This window comes from Corvus moneduloides, chromosome 7, assembly GCF_009650955.1.
Source record: "Corvus moneduloides isolate bCorMon1 chromosome 7, bCorMon1.pri, whole genome shotgun sequence".
Taxonomy (NCBI): Eukaryota; Metazoa; Chordata; class Aves; order Passeriformes; family Corvidae; genus Corvus; species Corvus moneduloides.
Window position 1 is genome coordinate 29588681 of NC_045482.1, and position 16394 is coordinate 29605074.

The 16394-nt window shown below is 41.8% G+C and overlaps 1 protein-coding gene across 12 annotated transcripts in view; it reads left to right on the forward strand.

The window, feature by feature from the left end:
• KALRN (kalirin RhoGEF kinase) overlaps positions 1-16394 on the forward strand; it is a 483321-nt gene that overhangs the window by 165048 nt on the left and 301879 nt on the right. For all 12 annotated transcript variants that reach the window (XM_032115344.1, XM_032115348.1, XM_032115337.1 and 9 more), the window contains one exon: positions 3764-3878. In XM_032115344.1, coding sequence (XP_031971235.1) covers positions 3764-3878 — 115 coding nt within the window. The remainder of the gene's footprint in view (positions 1-3763; positions 3879-16394) is intronic.

Here is a 16394-nt window from a genome sequence, read left to right on the forward strand (position 1 = left end):
ATGTGTTTTTCTAACTCTTTTTTTTCCAGAGCACTAATAACTAGACCATCTGTTTGCCTCTCTAAATCAGAGCAAAGCTCATGAAAACCCAACTTGAAAAACAGTAAGAAATTATCAGCTGTTTGTTTTAGCATTTAATAACTGTAATTAGCAAACCTAATGACATGTTTGATTATTGCATCCCATTTCTGTGAGTCCAGGGGGAGGCAGGAGATGGGACTTATTGATTAGAGCAACTAAGACTCCTGGCTTCCTTCTACTTTTCATTGTCCTTTAAAACAATGTGCTGAGTAGCTCTCTGAAGACTGCATGTACAATCGATGTGGAGATCATGGCTGACTCGGGGCAAGATTTGTCTCCCTGAGTGGATTAGTAACAAGCAGAGACAGATTCTTAAGCACTGTGAAGCTCTAACACAGTGGATCAAGTCAGAAAACCTCAGTTCTACTCCTGGTTTTTAAGTGACTCACTGTGGGATCTGCGCTGAACTTCTTCCCTTCTCAGTACTTTATTATTCCCCTCAGTAAAAAGATAATAGTAAAGAAAAACAATGGTATAGACAGAGTCCCTGCACAGCCAATGCCAGAAGATTTTCTTCTCTTTTAGTGCCTGTTGCTACTTCTTAGCAGGCTCCATTAGAGGAGATGAGCGTCCTTATGTAGGCATGTTTGATGGTGCCAATACTCCCTTTAGTCTGCCTAGAAAAGCTGAGATTTTGGGTTACAAAGTGCAATGAAAACGCAGCGTATTATCAGTATTTAAGAGAGTAAACCAGTTACTGAACTCTGCAAATCTGATGGAGAATTAAATATACAGGGGTTAGCTCTAGAAGAAATCTGATGTTTCTTTATACAAGCTCTTGATAAAATTGTAAATTATGTAGGGATTCATAAAAATTAGGGATTTCTCAGTAATTTGGATTGCATGGAGTTGAAGGACACAATTGAAGGATTCTAATATATATGATGTATTTGTAATAATTTCACTCTATTGCTCAAACCCTAGAGCTGAACTTCCATCAGAAATGAGAAACATTTGTCTCTAAACTTAGCCTATCTTATAGGTTATTATATTTTACCCAAGTCTTCTTGTTTTTGTGTGTTGTAAGACTAGAAGGAATCAGTCCAGGCACTTATTTTATCCTTCCATCATCCAGAAACCTCCAACTGGGTCATCATGTAACCTTCCCCCTCCAATGAGAATTAACCCATTTTCTCTGGTCTGTCCTGCTAACTTCTGACCCTGTGCCTGAGCCTTATTTATCCTGCTCCCCTGAGGACAGTTTAGATGAACTGTTGAGGGACAATTTTTATCCTGAAGCAAAGACGGGACAGGAATGTTCTGGATCCTATTTTCTTTTCTGTTGCTGAAATCCTTGTGTTGCTGTTACTAAAAGGGTAAAGAATTTTCTGACTTAATGTTTTCAGCCTACCAGAATTTACACAGGTTTCTTATTTATTTATTTTTTAGAGCTCACTTTGGTGGAATGGTAGGTGTTAAAGGGGTCCCTGACTAGAAACACAAGGTTGGGTTTATGAAGCCAAGGTGAATGGGCAGCATCAGTGATTAGTGCTGCTGGGCTGTGGGAAGCTCATGGCCCTTTCCAGGTGTTTCATATCCTGGGAGAGGATTATAAATGTGGGCTTGGATGTCTTCTGATCATAACTCTTGGTGCTTTTCCACGCTGTACCAATATTTAAATAATTGGGAATGGAGGAGAGAGAGAGCCTGAACGAGTAGCGGGTAGCATGTTCTTCTGGGACGCAGCTCAAGTTAAGGTCTCTGCTTCAGCAAATATCTGGAAGCTTTTGAAAGCCTCAGTTACATCTTGATATGATGGGAAATTTTTCAAAACCTTGAAAAGCTTCTTGTGTTGAAAATATATTTCCTTCCAGCTTTAGTTACTGCATTGGTCACTGTATTTGCTATTCTATTAGTTACTATATTTGCTATTCTATAGGCTGGCTTGCTTTTCTGTTGGACACATATCATGCATGATATAATGGTTTGGCATTGATGTGGTGTGTGAAATAATCTCAACAAAGGGAGAATGTACTTAAAATGAGGAAGCTTTTTTTCATAAAAAGGTCTGAAAATTTAAATGAGTTTATTTCCTTGTAAACTGCATCCTTTCTTACATTATGCCCCCATTTTCATGCTATGTGGCAGAGGTGTGGATCTGCCAAGGTGATGCTGAATTCCAATGGACCTTCCTCACCTTCATGGTGTAAAGCCAAAGGCAAATAGAAGGCGCAGAGATTTGGGTGGAGATTAGAGAGGACAGTTTTTGTACTCCGTATGTACCGCTATCTGCATGAGGGCTCAAAATAAAGATGACATCTGTTGTTTGCCTCTCCATTTGTGTCCCTGGACAAATCAGACATGACCTGGTTCCAATGGAGACTTGCATAATGTAGCCCTTCAGGTGTATTGCATCCACTGAAAACCATGGGAATGTGAAGGCTGATGAACAGTGACATGGGGTACCAGTGGCATCTCTGTCTATATAATGAAGTTTGTGTAACAGACTGTCTTGTACAGGCAGCAGTGATGTAGAAGACTCTCTAGACAGGTCTTAGCAATTAAAAATTATCTTTATTTTAAGAAAACTTATATATAGTAACAGGAATGTGCCAATAGCACAGCCTGCAGGTGTCCCAAGTTCTTAATGAGAGAGCGCAGTGTAGATCAGTGCCGGAGATGTTCATGTCCTTGTGTAGCTTTTTCTTCTTGTTGGCCAAGTGAATTAGCTCAGAAAGCATGTGGGTTTCCTTTCTCAGAAGTGATATTTCTGTTAAAGGGATTATACTTTCCATTGAGAAGTGCAAACTCATGTGCATTTTTACAGCTTGTTTGTGAGGTCCTTGCAGTTCCATGCTAGCTTTTTGAGCTGTAGTTTAGCTTAACTTTTTCCTAGATAACAGTGCAAACATGTATCTAACAACACACAACTCCTGGAAAAAATCCTGAGATAATATGTGAAGAAAGAACTAAACATTGAGTGATGCACTATATTTCAGTTTCAATCTTCTTAAACTCTATTTACAGGAGAGAATAAAATAAGGTGCTGTAGAATAGATGGTATAGTTCAGGGTAGAGTCATTCCTTTATGGCTAAGCCTTTAGACAATTTTTGTAAAAGATGAAGGGCCAGACACCGACAGTTTAAAATAAGTTTTTTTTTAAGACAGGAAAGCTACAGGAAACCCCCCTCCAAACAATTACTCTGATTGCCAGCAACAATTTATAGATAGAAAGCTTAGGAGACATGAACTTCTAATCAAAATTTCATTTTAATGAATGATCTGATAGATTAGAACATTGTGCTGCATAAACGTTACTTGGATACATCCCTTCAAAGTGGCAGGACGTGGTAAACTATCTTGGAATGAATGGTGCAACACAGTGAGTAACAGTGAAAAATGCTTCCCCTCTCTTGCTGTTGACCAGTTTAAAACTATCCCCACAGTAGGCTTTCATTAGCATTGCCTGCTTGGAGTCGCAGCTTAGATTTGATGGGATTAGGTGAAAGAAGAAGTGCTAGTAGCAATTTTCCTTGTGTGGGTTTTTTTTTTTTTCTTATATCCCCTGTTCGGAGCTCCAGCAAATGCAAGCTTGTCTTCCTCAATTAGGCAAGTCTGAAAGCTACAACGGGTGTGCAGACTCTTAAATGTGCTGTAATTTATATTTATCAATTTGGTGCACACAGTTTTTTTGATGTGTGCTTCCTGCCTGATTTTCTAACAATCCTTTATTTTCCACAGGTGGCCGTGATAAACGAGGTGGTCCTGTCTTGACCTTCCCAGCCCGCAGCAATCATGACAGAATAAGGCAGGAAGACCTTCGGAAACTTGTGACTTATTTGGCCAGCGTGCCAAGGTAAAGATAGAAAGAAAACACTTCAAAGCTTAGGGTGGATGGGTGGGTGGGGAACTTGTTCTTGGCAGTTGCTGATTTCCAAGTATTAACATTTAGTACCTTGAGTTCTTGGGGCGGAGGAACAAAAGTGTTCCCTTCCTCCTCCTGTGTGTGCTCCGGTGGTTTTTATGGCACACGTGGTAATGCAGGAGCCCCAGAGCGGGGACAGTGGGAGCAAACCTGGGCTTCAAGCTCCTCACAGCAACGAGGAGCAGCTCTCATTCTCCATGTTTCTATGCAACTGTTTCAGGGGAGTGCAAAGGGGGGAATGCTTAGAGGTCTGCAGTTAAATATAGCAAGCTGGAGAGAGCCTGCTGTCTGTTGTTGCTTTTTAATACCTTGTAGGAGAGAGATACCTCGGGAGAGCTGGGGTAGGGGACTGTAGTTGCTGGGGAGGAGAGAGTGCCTGTACAAGGAGGCAGATCTTGGTGCCCCAGCACTTTCCAAAGATTTCTCCAGGGTGGGGAAGGAACATGGGTGGACTCAGGAGGAAACTTTCAAAGAAAGCCGTTTCAAATTGTTCTGAATGTAAACCACCACCTTTCCCCGCATTAGTCTCTGTGGCTCTCTTCCAACAAGCAAGTCCCCATCCTTTTCCCAGGGATGCTGGAGGAAAGGTGTGTTGCCAGAGCATATTTATTTTTTCAAGCTTTGGGAGATCATTTATAGGGCTCAGTGCCCAGATAGGTATTTCTGATCCAGCCTTAGAGAGTATGAGATTACATATGCCCTCATCCACCTTCCTTTTCCTGTTTTTAAGCTTGCCAAATATCCTTGCCCAGAAAGTACTGCACCAGCTATTGAGGTGAGCGTTACCCCAGGGCAGGTGAGGGACTGAGAAGGGATGCTCAGGGTTGTAGGAACACATCCTGTGCCACCCAGGAGCTCCTTCTCTTTTAAACCCCCAGAACATGAGTTGTTACACAATTGCATGTTTTGGCAAAGAGTGTGAAGTTAAGACATGACGAGCAGGCGGGTTGGCTGCATCTAGAAGTCAAGAGGTAAGGGTCTTGGAAATGCACTCGGTTCCTTAAACGTGCAATGTGCAGAGGACAAAGGTTGTGTTTGGTATGGTAGAGGGTTAAGGGCTGTTTGGAGACTTAATCACCTGGCTGCAGAGCAAGTGGCAAATGCAGCTGTGTGTACCAGATCTGCCAGGGCTTGTTTCCTGGAAGTTGTAAGTCCTCTGGTGATGCACTTTTTGCTCTGTTGGACTTTCAGTTGTCAAGGTTTTATTAATAAGCTGAGTCTCCCCACCCCCCTCATTTTATCCTCTAGCCAGCTCCATTTTCAACCATATTGTGAGAGAGATTACAGACATGCTGCAGGGCTGGGGAGCAGTAAGTCACTCCCTGGGAGTGTATGGCCCAGAGCTTGGTAATTCCCCCCAGCTGCTGCAGTAATGAAACTGGTCCCTACATCTTACCATTTTTTGCATGGTTGCAGGTATGAAGATAAGACATTGCTTTGGGTTGCAAGCAATTGCAGAGCAAAAATTACTTTCTAACATGTCAAGCTTTTCTATTAATTGCTCTTCCCTCATGGAGGTGGCAGTAATAGAAAGATACATCTTTTCTGTTCTCCCCTGTCATACAACTGAATCAATTAGCTCAGTCTTTGATGCTGCTTTTGGTTGCCTCACTCTGGATCAGAGCAGCAGTGAGTTTTCTCTGATGATACAGAACCTGGGGTCAGAGGTATGTGCTGAAGGAGCCAATATAAGACCTAGCTGCCTGTCTCTCTTGAAACATTAAAAAAGCATTCTCCTCCTGGTGGTCACTACAAGGCCTTGTTCTGTCCTGGTGTGTGAAGCCTTTGGAGATGTCTCTCGTTATACTGGAGAATATCCCTTCCTCTGTGGTACAATCTCCTGTCATGAAAATGTGCCCAGCAGTGAGGGGCTTCCCAAGTATCCTTGCAGATTGAACCTCTGGAGGTATTAACTGGAGTACTCTTTCCTTCTTGGGATATTTGCACATTGAGAGGTGTGGAGCAGAAAGCAGCAAGAATGATCAGAGGTCTTGAAAAAGTGGCCTGTCAAGGAAGGATTAAAAGTGTAGAGGTTGTTCAGTTGTAGAGAGTGAAAAGGGTCTGTGCAAGTATGTTGTGATGCTGCAAAAGGAGAGAGTTTGTAGGGTGAAGGCAAACAAATGTGTTACACTGAAGCAAGTGAAGATTAGGCTGGATATGAGGAAAAGATTTGTAATGGATTCCATTAGCACTATAAGTCATCTAATTTTTTTCTTAGATCTTTCTATTGCTGTATAGACAAGCCTCTGGAATTGATATAAATGTTATGGAGAGGGTATGGTAGATCAGGAGGTTATTTCTCTCAGTTCCTCCTAGTCCTGTTTTGTCTGGTGCAACAGCTGTGAACTCTCTGCTGTAGGAGGGAAATGTGACCACAAACTTCATGGGCTTAGCGCATGGGATTGTGTAACCTATGTGGTGTAAGGAAACACTGAAAACTCATTTTCCCTAAACGTTTTGTTCACTTTAACAAGGGCAAGCAGCAAGCAGAGCTTTCAAACTTATGTTTTGGAAACAAATATATGGAAGGAACAGTTGGAATTCCTATCGCTGACTCTCAGTTCATGTTTATTCCAAGATGAGTGCTGTAGTTACTAACTGCATCAGCCATCCACCAAAATAAACAATGTCATTAGCAGAGACTCTGAGCAGGATGTCAGAAGAAACTGCTCTGATGTTGAGTGCTAAAAGGGGAAGAGTTTTTTGTGCTAGCTGAAAAACTAAAAATTCTTTGGGAAAAAGAGCCTGTAATTTATCATATTGACACCAGGATAATAATTCTTTCTTTATTCTCGGTGCATTGGTTTCTGAGTGAGACAGATTGCTCTCCACGTTGATACTATCTGTCACTTAACCCTTGTTTTATATCTTAATGGAGGGGGCAGAGGTGGCGCAGTGCTGGGAGCTTGGAGCAGGTATGAGATTGGTGATGAAATGTGATGACAGATTAGGGTAAGTGAAACCAGGGTCTTGCTAGCAGTTTTCAAAGTTTCTGATTCAGCTTTCTGCAGTTCCTTCTTCAAAACCAGAATAATAATGTGGGCTCTCTGAAAGCAGCTATGTGTGCTTGAGTTAGAGCAGAATAGTGAGGGCTTTCATGCAGCTGGGAGCCACAGTCAGGCAGGTGCCTGCAGGCAGTGGGGTTTCCTGTGTGGCTGAGGATTACTGCCTGGGGGTGAAGATCTAGGAACACAGCTTGTTCCTATCCCAAAATGGTAACTTTTCAGTCCATAGTGCCTGGGGTAATTTAAAGCTCCTGGAAGGTTCAAAAGCCTGATCTTGCAGTTTTGGGGAGGAGGAGGAGGTTGTGAGTGGGTATCCTGACACTATAAAATAATGTGCTCCTGCTTTGGTGCCCTACCTTGGTTCTTTCAGGCATATCACAAGGTCCTTTTCTTTAAACAGTGCCACTGTAATTAGTTACTAAGAAACGAAGATGCTATTCATTAGATATAATGATAATTGCCACAGATGCCAAGTTTCTACTACTCTGCCATTTTCTGCTTGGTTTACATTTGCACTAACGCTTTCTGGGTAGGCGAAGCTGTATTTCTTGTGACTCAGGATAGCTTCTATTTACATGCAAATTTAAATGGATGCAATGTTTAGAAATTTGGAGGGCGTGGCTGAATCGAGGATAACATGTTGTTTATGATCAGTGGAGCTGAGGGAGAATTTTCTGGCCGTGCTGAGGATTTTATATTTTAACACCACTGCAGTGCCATCTATTCCAGTAGACTGAGCTTTGATTTATATGTGTGTAAATGAAACTAGCACCAGGCCAATCTCCTCTGCAAGCCCTTTGGAATTAGGAATTAAGTTATGTGTAGGCTATAGGAGGATAAAAAGGAGACAGAATATTATTAGCCTGAGTTATCTCCTCGAATGGTGAAGCAATACGACGAAGGAAATGTTCTCTGTCAGCTATAGTGAACCTTCCAGCTGAACACATCAATCTGTTCTGGAGCCAAGATAAGCAATCTTCGGTGCTCTCTGCAGAGCGGAAACCCAAGATGCCTCAGGGACCTGTGTTTTTAAAGACATCTACTTTTTATTTGTCCTCTGTTCAAAAAGCTGCTCAAATGTTTCCCTGTTCTGAGGGACATCCAGGGCTCATAACAGCAGCAAAGTGTTTCCAAGGGCCAGCCTTGTGTGTTTGAACAGCTCCTCAGAACTGCCCAAGCTTGATGAGAGGTGCTAGGAACAGTAAAACAACTGAAGTGCCCCTAATAATTAGTTCAGTGACTGGGGCTTTGTAAAATTAGAAGAACAATACAGGGAATGGCAAAATGTAGCAATACTCACCCACTCTTGGATTTATTTTAAGCTCTTCTCCAGTGACCTGTGGTACTGTGTATATTAACTCCTCTGACCGGGAGTAGTGTGAAACTCATTTTGTTGATTGATAGGAATTAAACCCTAGAGCTCTGCTTTTTGTTATGTGATCTTAGCATAGAAGGAGCTTTTGAGGACTTTTTTTTTTCCTGGAGGCTATTGTAGATCTACAAAAATAACCATCTATTTAAAAAATAACACCAGGGACTTCATACTAATTTTAGTAACTAAATATCTGGTGCCGTCGATAAGATAATTATTCTACCATACACATGTACCAAAATACAGCAGTAAAAAATGTGGTGGCACTAATGAGCCTAATGGAGATTTAGTATTCTGATATAATCTGAAAAATAATTGTAAAGTATTTTGGAGAAAGGGGTTCATTGGACGTAAATAACTGATATGAGTACTGGTGAATTTAAGAGTGTTTTGCCACTCTGTAGCCAGTTCAAATCCAGCCTCTACCATATGTGGTATGGGTGTGTGATGTTTTTATCACTCTGTTAGGGATTGGGGGACTTCTGTTGAAGTAGTGGTTTACCTTGTCTTATTAAAAGGCTGCTGAGCTCACTGCTCTGTGTTGCTTTCTGTGTCCTCTTACTGACCACCTCACGGCCAAGTTACTTGTTCACTGCTTGTTGGAAATCAGCACTTCAAAAGGGGATCTCTGATTTCCTTCTAGCTGTGTTAATAACCTGTTGAGGCATTTTATTCCTAGATGAGTGGATGTTGGCTATAATTGATGTTGAAATTCTGCAGCAAGTGTCTACAGCTGCAACCTTGGAAAGTCCCATTTACCAGAAGCTGTTAGAAAATGTGGACTTCCTAGAAGTGCAGAGGGAGTGACAAGAGCTGTCAGAGCCTGGGGAGCAGGAGTTAGGAGAAAAGATTGAAGGTGTTGGGGATGCTTACGTTAGAGAGGGAAAATAAAGTGGTGTGGTAAAATGCACTCTGCAAGCCTGAGCTAATATAAACAATTTAGTCTCAGTGCACATGAAAAATGGGGAAAAAAAAGAAAGTGAAAAAAAAATCACAGATTGAAAAACTGAAGCAGGTTTCTGTATCCTCCCCATCTTGGAGACCCTGTTAGGAGGTGTGTCAGGAGGTACCCAGGTCTCATCACGCCTGTCTTGCATCAGAGGCATGAAAACAAGTCACTCCAGCTTTTGTGACACTGTTTTGTATAAAGATGTGGGGTTTTTAAACAAATACACAATTTTAATTTCCTTTGTTTGTTTTTAAATGAACACAAACCTGAGGGGGGGGGGTGGGATTTGGTCTTGGTTTCCAAATTACTTCCTGCTTTCACTGCCTGTTGCTATTTTTCTGGATAGTGTGAGGTCCAATCTTGCACAGCTTTGGACCTAAAGCAGATACCCTCTATTCCTCTGCCCTCTATGGGAGCTGAGAGTGCTCTCTGAGTGATTCCAGCCTGGTTACCTGCTGAGCCCTGTTCTACTGTTCAGCTCCATAAGAGTGCAAGTGTTTTCAGACTGGTTTTGTGATAAGCAGCACAAATAGCATGATACAGAGCTTTGCAGTTGGTGTACTGTGAACTGCACAGCTCATGTAGCCTTTTCCCTCTAAAGACTAATAAAAGGCACTGTAAGCTGGGCTCTGCATCTCATTTCTAGCAATGATCATCGATATGGGTCTAACAGAAGTCTCTCTATTGTGAAATAGAAGCAAATGAGATTAACTTAATGTTAATATTGAAACAAGCTCATGAAGATTTCATTATCTTTCTATTTATTATTCTTGTTTCAGAATGTGAGTTTGACAATTGAAATAAAATAAAGGTTGGTGTTCTCTCAAGAGTGAATTCCTTATTTAAAGTAAACTCCTTAAAGTACTTACAAAGGGATTTGCAAAGTATTTTCTAAGTTGTTTATCTTGTATCCAAACATTTTGTACTGTTTTGGAAGACCTGAAAATCTTACTGGTTCTTTTTGCCCACTAAATTCTACAATATTTGTTTATTCTTAAGTATAGCTTGCTCCATTTAATTATATTTTAATTGTATTCCAATAAATAATTGAAGTTACTGATTGCCACATGCAGAGAAACTAGGATTTCAACTTGTCATTGTGTTTTTAAGCATTGTATTCAACACTCAACATCTGCTTAATTTTAGACTATAAATCTGCAAATGAAAACAGTTAATATGAAGGAATCCCTCATTTATTATGTCTGAATTATTTCCAAGGCAATTGTTCTATTTTACAGTGTAGGGGAGGGAGTTCAGTTCACTCTTACTGCCAACCATGCAGACTCATGCTGAGATTTCAAAGTCATATTGGGTTCTTTCTGGTTCATCTAATATCTCCAGCACAAATTCAGGGTGGTTAATAATTTGAAGATTTAGGATTGCAGAGAGCACTACAGGCCAAGTTTAACATATGAGGGAAATGCACAGGTCTGGAGGAGAAGTTCCCTTTCCTGGCACTGGGCTGTTTTCCATCCCAGTGGGAGCTCAGTCATACCTTCTTCAGTGGAGTCAGTGCATAGGGCTGGTGGAGGGAACACATCCAATGAAATAAAAGGTCACTGTTTTACTTTGTGCTCTTCCCAGGCTGCAAAAGTATGCACCTCTACCCAGTTCAGGTCCAATGACTTTATTGCTTCAGCCCTGCTCTCCCAGCTGCAGAGCATTTCTCCTTCCCACAGGCAGTGCGTTCGGGCTGCAAGTTCAGAGCAGCCACAAGGATGGCAGGGAGTGGATTCCCAGCCACAGCTCTTGCAGCACCACCACACCTGGCCTCTCTCTTTCTTACTGGGAGAGGAGCAATGCTGTTAAAACCCTCTGAGCACAGTAAGAGATGCCTGTGGCAGTGCTTCCTGCTAAAGCCAGGGCCAAGGGGACCTGGAGACCACTACCTCCTACATGGGTGGTGATTCCATGCAGTAACATCAACTGAGCCTTCTCAAGGTTTGTCAAGGGTCTGAGCTTTGCCAAGGCCCTGAGAAAACCTGAGATGTCTTCTCAGGGGAGCCTCAGGTGTTGCTCAGCTTCCCTGCAGGGGCTGTGAGGTGCTGGTTTTGGGTCTCTCACACAAGATGGGTGCCTGTCCTTTGCAGCCACTGCCCATGTTGCTGTATTTCTGTTAGCAATGATGTAGGTAGTACCTCACTGCATTGCCAACAGAGGATTCTGGCTGGGAAGGATTCTGCTTGGATTTCTCCAAATCTGGAGCAAACAGCAAAACAATTCCCCTCACCCTGCATGCCACCACTGCTGGGACACAGGAGCCACCATGGCCTAGTGACACCCAGTGGTTCTGGTAGGGTCTGGGGCCTGATCCCATCCCCTGAGTTGTCTCATGTAGAGCTGTGCTGCACACTCTGCTTTTTGAGCTCTGTCCAGGCCCTCAGTCTGGCGATTAGATCAGCATTGTTCCTCCTCCTAAATGGCTTTTGCACGTTGGTTGTACCAGCATCTGCTGCCTGGAGGCAGGAGTTGAGGTGATGGAGAAAAGGCAGAAACTTGTAAACTACGATATATCCTGCACCCATTCTCTGGTCAGGGAGCGGGTACCACAGGCTGCTATAAATTTTATTCAGAGCATCATTTTCTCCATCCTCTTCCTCAGTGGCTCTGACAAGTCTTTTGTGAGTCTCTGCAGCACACCTCCCCATGCTGCCCTCTCTGGCCTTGGCCATGCTAGTGCTGGTGTAAAGCTCTTGCATGTTCCTCATGGGCCTTTTAACCATCAGAACTTTGGCTCCACCATGCTCCAAGAGGTCCAGGCAGCAGTGACTGGGAGAATTCCTCAGAGAAGGCAGGCTTGTGCTAATGTGAGCAGTAATTCAGAAGAGCTAAAATTAGCAGACAGAGAGGTTTTGTGGGAGCGTCTCGCTGGCAGCAGAGCTGGCACAGGCTGTGCACAGTTCCCTCCTGAAGCTGTCAGCAGCCGTCAGTGGAATATGCAGCAGTTCAGCCAATCCTAAATTTTCTTTTAGGTGATCTCTTTCCTACAGTTTTTGCAGAGACTGTAAAATAGTTTTTGTCTCATTCCACTATGGATGCTTGTGTTCCTCATCAGTAACTCCAGTATGTGCTATATCCTTTTCACTATTAGAAATTATTACTGTTTGGAAGTGGCTTATGCCATCTCTTCATGGATGTCATTAGAAGCAGGAAAACAACTGCTGTGCTTTGCAGTCTATTTTGTAACGGGCATATTGTCCAAGGTATCTCAACGTCCATGGAAAGCTCTTCTAAACTCCCATGGAGAATGGATGAGATCTTTGCTGTGTGCCAGTATGAAGCAAGTAGTGGGAGATGCAGAAGTGGAGTCGTCTCAGCCTAGACAGCCTGTTTGTTATCCTCATTGGATGCATGGAGGTGTTGGGGATGCTGCTCCAAACTCTGGGTTCCCCAGTGCACTGCTCGGGTAGGAGTGAGGATATGTTTTCAGGAATATATTTTTAGCTGTATCTCCAAATGAATGATAAAAAGCTGATGCCATCATGCTGTCTGTCAGTCACTGTTAAAACAAATCTGTCAGGGAAAATGTTGAAGAATATTAAATTTCTACAAATGTAATGAGAATAGACAGCTGCATCAAGGAAAGAGACCTAATTAGTGTACACAGAGAGAGGAAGGTGGTCTGAAGTCAGCCCTTCTTAGAGACTGGAGGTGTGGGGGTATCTCTAGATCATGTAAGAGGCACATTTGTTATTAACCATTAGAGAATCAATGTGCAAACCACTACCAAGGGTTTGGCAGTTCTCATGCTCGTAAAAGCACGTGCTAGTTTATGGTATTAGAAAATTTGATCATATTAAGACAGAACAATGACCAATTCACGGTAACATGTGGGATTGAGCAGGATAGCATGGAAAGTATGGCTTGGGACTGGCAAAATTTGTCTCCGACGTTGGGATGCTCAGTTCCCTGCTGTTTGCAAAGGGAATTGGTATCCAAGTTTGGTAGACAGTTGTAAATCTCATCAATGGTTTCTTCTCGTTTTCCACAAGGTGTTCCTAACCAAGTCTGTGGTGTTTTATGTCTTCCTTGTGGATCCTGGCACAGCTTCAGAGTTCCCTGTGGATCCTGAAGCACTGCATGTAGCAAAACATAATTGTAACTCTATGGTGTGAGACTGCTGGGGTACTTAGATTAAGAGAAAAAAGAGAGAAAGAAATACTTTAATACAAAGTAAAATCATAAATAAGAAAAATAATTCTAGACTGTCTCCCCCCAGGAAAAGGCAGCAGAGTGTAATTCAGACATGCTTTTGGTTTGGCAAACATTGTCTGGTCAGCAACGTGTGCCACAGCGTACTTTTCTGCTATTAACAGGGGAGGATTCGTTTCCCTGACTGTGTACACAGGGCTTTATTTTATGTCTAACTTTAAAGAGAAACTGTAGTCTCTAGAGAATTTTCCAGTGATGTAATATTTTAGAAAGATCCTTTGTGGTATTTCACCAACAAGGCAAAGCACCAAAACAGCTTTCCCTTGTCCTGCAACTGTTTTCAGGCAAATGTTCCACCTCTTAAACATGCCTGCACTACAGTGCAAACAAGAGAAAGCAGGAACCTGCTGTAAGCTCCATGCTGTATTTACAAGGGACATCTTTGCTGAATGGTCCTTTTGGTTAAAGTCATTGAATAGAAATTGTAATAGAGCATGGGCTTTGTAGAATAATTGCATCCCTCTCCAAAAATCATAGCAGCAGTAGTCCATCTCCAGCCAGATTCAGGCTGCTTTCATATGCCTTTCCTGTCCCTTTCCCCTGTTTCACACAAGAAAGAATTGACAGTTTCTAATATTAATGCTGTGCTATTAGAAAACTTTCACTAGAAGGATAAGTTAAGTTTTATAGTTTGTTTATTTATTTGAGGGTCTGCCAAGCCAAATGCTTGTGCTATTTTTGTTGTCATTCAGGATCGAACAGATACTACTTTTTGAAGTTTAGTTTGAAAGAATTACTAATTAAAAGTACTTTTTGCTTGGTATAATTCAGCCCTTCTTCCTCCACTACTCCTAAACAAGTTTTTAAGTGTACACATTTAAGGAACAGAAATAATGTGGATACCAATACAGCATTAATACAGAGATGGGTGGGATCCTTGGCAGGAACTTGATGACATTTTAAAATGCACATTGTACTCATATATGGGCTGTGATACTGTGGAATTCCGGGAGGGATTTTCAAATTTTCCTTGTATGTTGCCATTCTGCAAGGCATGGTTCATGGCTTTGATGTTCTTGAGGGACAATCTGCAAAACCCTTAGTGTCAGGTCAAGAGGGAATGCTGTGTTCTGAAGTGCTGTTGCATGGTATTAAGCTGCTCCATGGGCAAAAATCACATTCCACTGGGAATAAAAAGAGTTTTTTATACCTTAGAGAACTCCCAATGGGCTTCCTGTACATGTGCCATCTACTCTGCACCTACACTTTGAATGTCACATGGAAAAGGCATGCATACTACCTACACACTACACAGTCGTGGTGGATGGAGACCACTATTTGTTAAATTATACTGCTATAAACTATATGTCTAAATTAGTTTCCCATCATTTCTCATTATTTGCATGTTAATTTAATGCTAGTGAAAAATTAGCTACAAGCAATGTAGGCTTCTGGTACTGATTACTGTCCTCTCTTGGCAAACGACCAACAACATCCCTGGTTAAAATGATTTAGGAGGTCTCTTCTATCTCAGTCTTCTGTGATTCAGCAGTTGACTTCCCTAGAGGCCAAAGTCCTCTGTTAATGCAGCAATGCAAATTTTTTCCTTCCATTGCTTTTCTGCTGTGAGTCAATCCTAACTGGAGACTAAAATTGCATTTTCATTTCAGTAGACTTAGCAGCTCTGCTTAGACCACCAACTAAGGACAATGTTTATTAGCAGCTCTGTTCATGTGTTTTGTTAATTTTGTAGACAGTAATCAGATGGAGCCTCAGGTTTAATTTAGGCCACCCATTTAGGTCACATGCTGGAACCTGGAACATCAGGGAAGACACACAGCCAGAGCTTCCTGAATTTTAGTTCAGGACTCAACAGAGAGTTATTTTCTCCCTTGGTTTAACTGCATAACCTGTATTTACCAGTCCATACAGGAGACATCTCGTATATGTTTGGGAAACCATATTAGCTGATATTTCAATATCCTGAAGATAGAAAACCCTAAGTGGTTTTATTATAGATAAAATACTGCATGAGGCAGAAGTACACATCCCTTTAATAGTGTGCACCGATTAGACCTCTAATTTCTGGGAAGCAGGGTCTTAAAGCTGCCTTTCCCAGTACTGAATTGGGAGCACTGTGTAAGAAATTAGCCGTGTACTGTGTCGCTGCCTGACCTTAGAAAATGCACTTGGAAAACCTATCTCGTTATGAAATGTACCATTTTGCCATGCAGCAATTCTAGGGAGTGGAAGAAGAATTTAGGGGACAACAGTAATCCCAAAGGTGCCCAATTAATTAATGGGTGATCTTGCACATAGGAGGCATGTCTGAAAAAGCTTCCTTGTTAATAAACTGTTAGTCTAAGAATTACTCAAATAGGCAATATGTTCTTTTTCCTTAAGACCTCTGTTTTTCTTTTGTTCTAAAGACATAACTAAACTCTTAGAACACTGATTAATCACATCCAAGGCTGTGGTTATGTCCCCTTATTTCTCCATTCTTCTCTTTCTACAACATTTGTCATTTAGTTCAGAAACTGCATCTGGAGAAGCAAACATTTCTGGGATCACAGATTAGTTAAGATTTTGCTCCCCACTGGAGATTTGTGGGTAGGAGCTGCAATTCCATTCCAAAATCTAATTAAAAGTCAGGTACATCGGAAAGTAGTGAAAAATCTTACCCATAGGAAGAATGTCTGGGAGCTCTGCTTTGTTAATGACCTGTTAGACTAGGAATCAAATACACAAGCAATATGTGCAGGTTTTTTAGGGTTTTATCCCTCTCTGTTCACAAGGCAAAACTCAACTGTTATATCATTCCACTCTTACCAGACTTACTGGAAATCTCAGTTTCTCTTTCATTTCCAGAACAGCCACCCCAATGATTTTGCAGTGTCTGATTGTAAACTGTAGGTGACATGGAAGTAGGGTCAGGTAAAAATATTTCCTGGGATTTTCATTTAGGAATG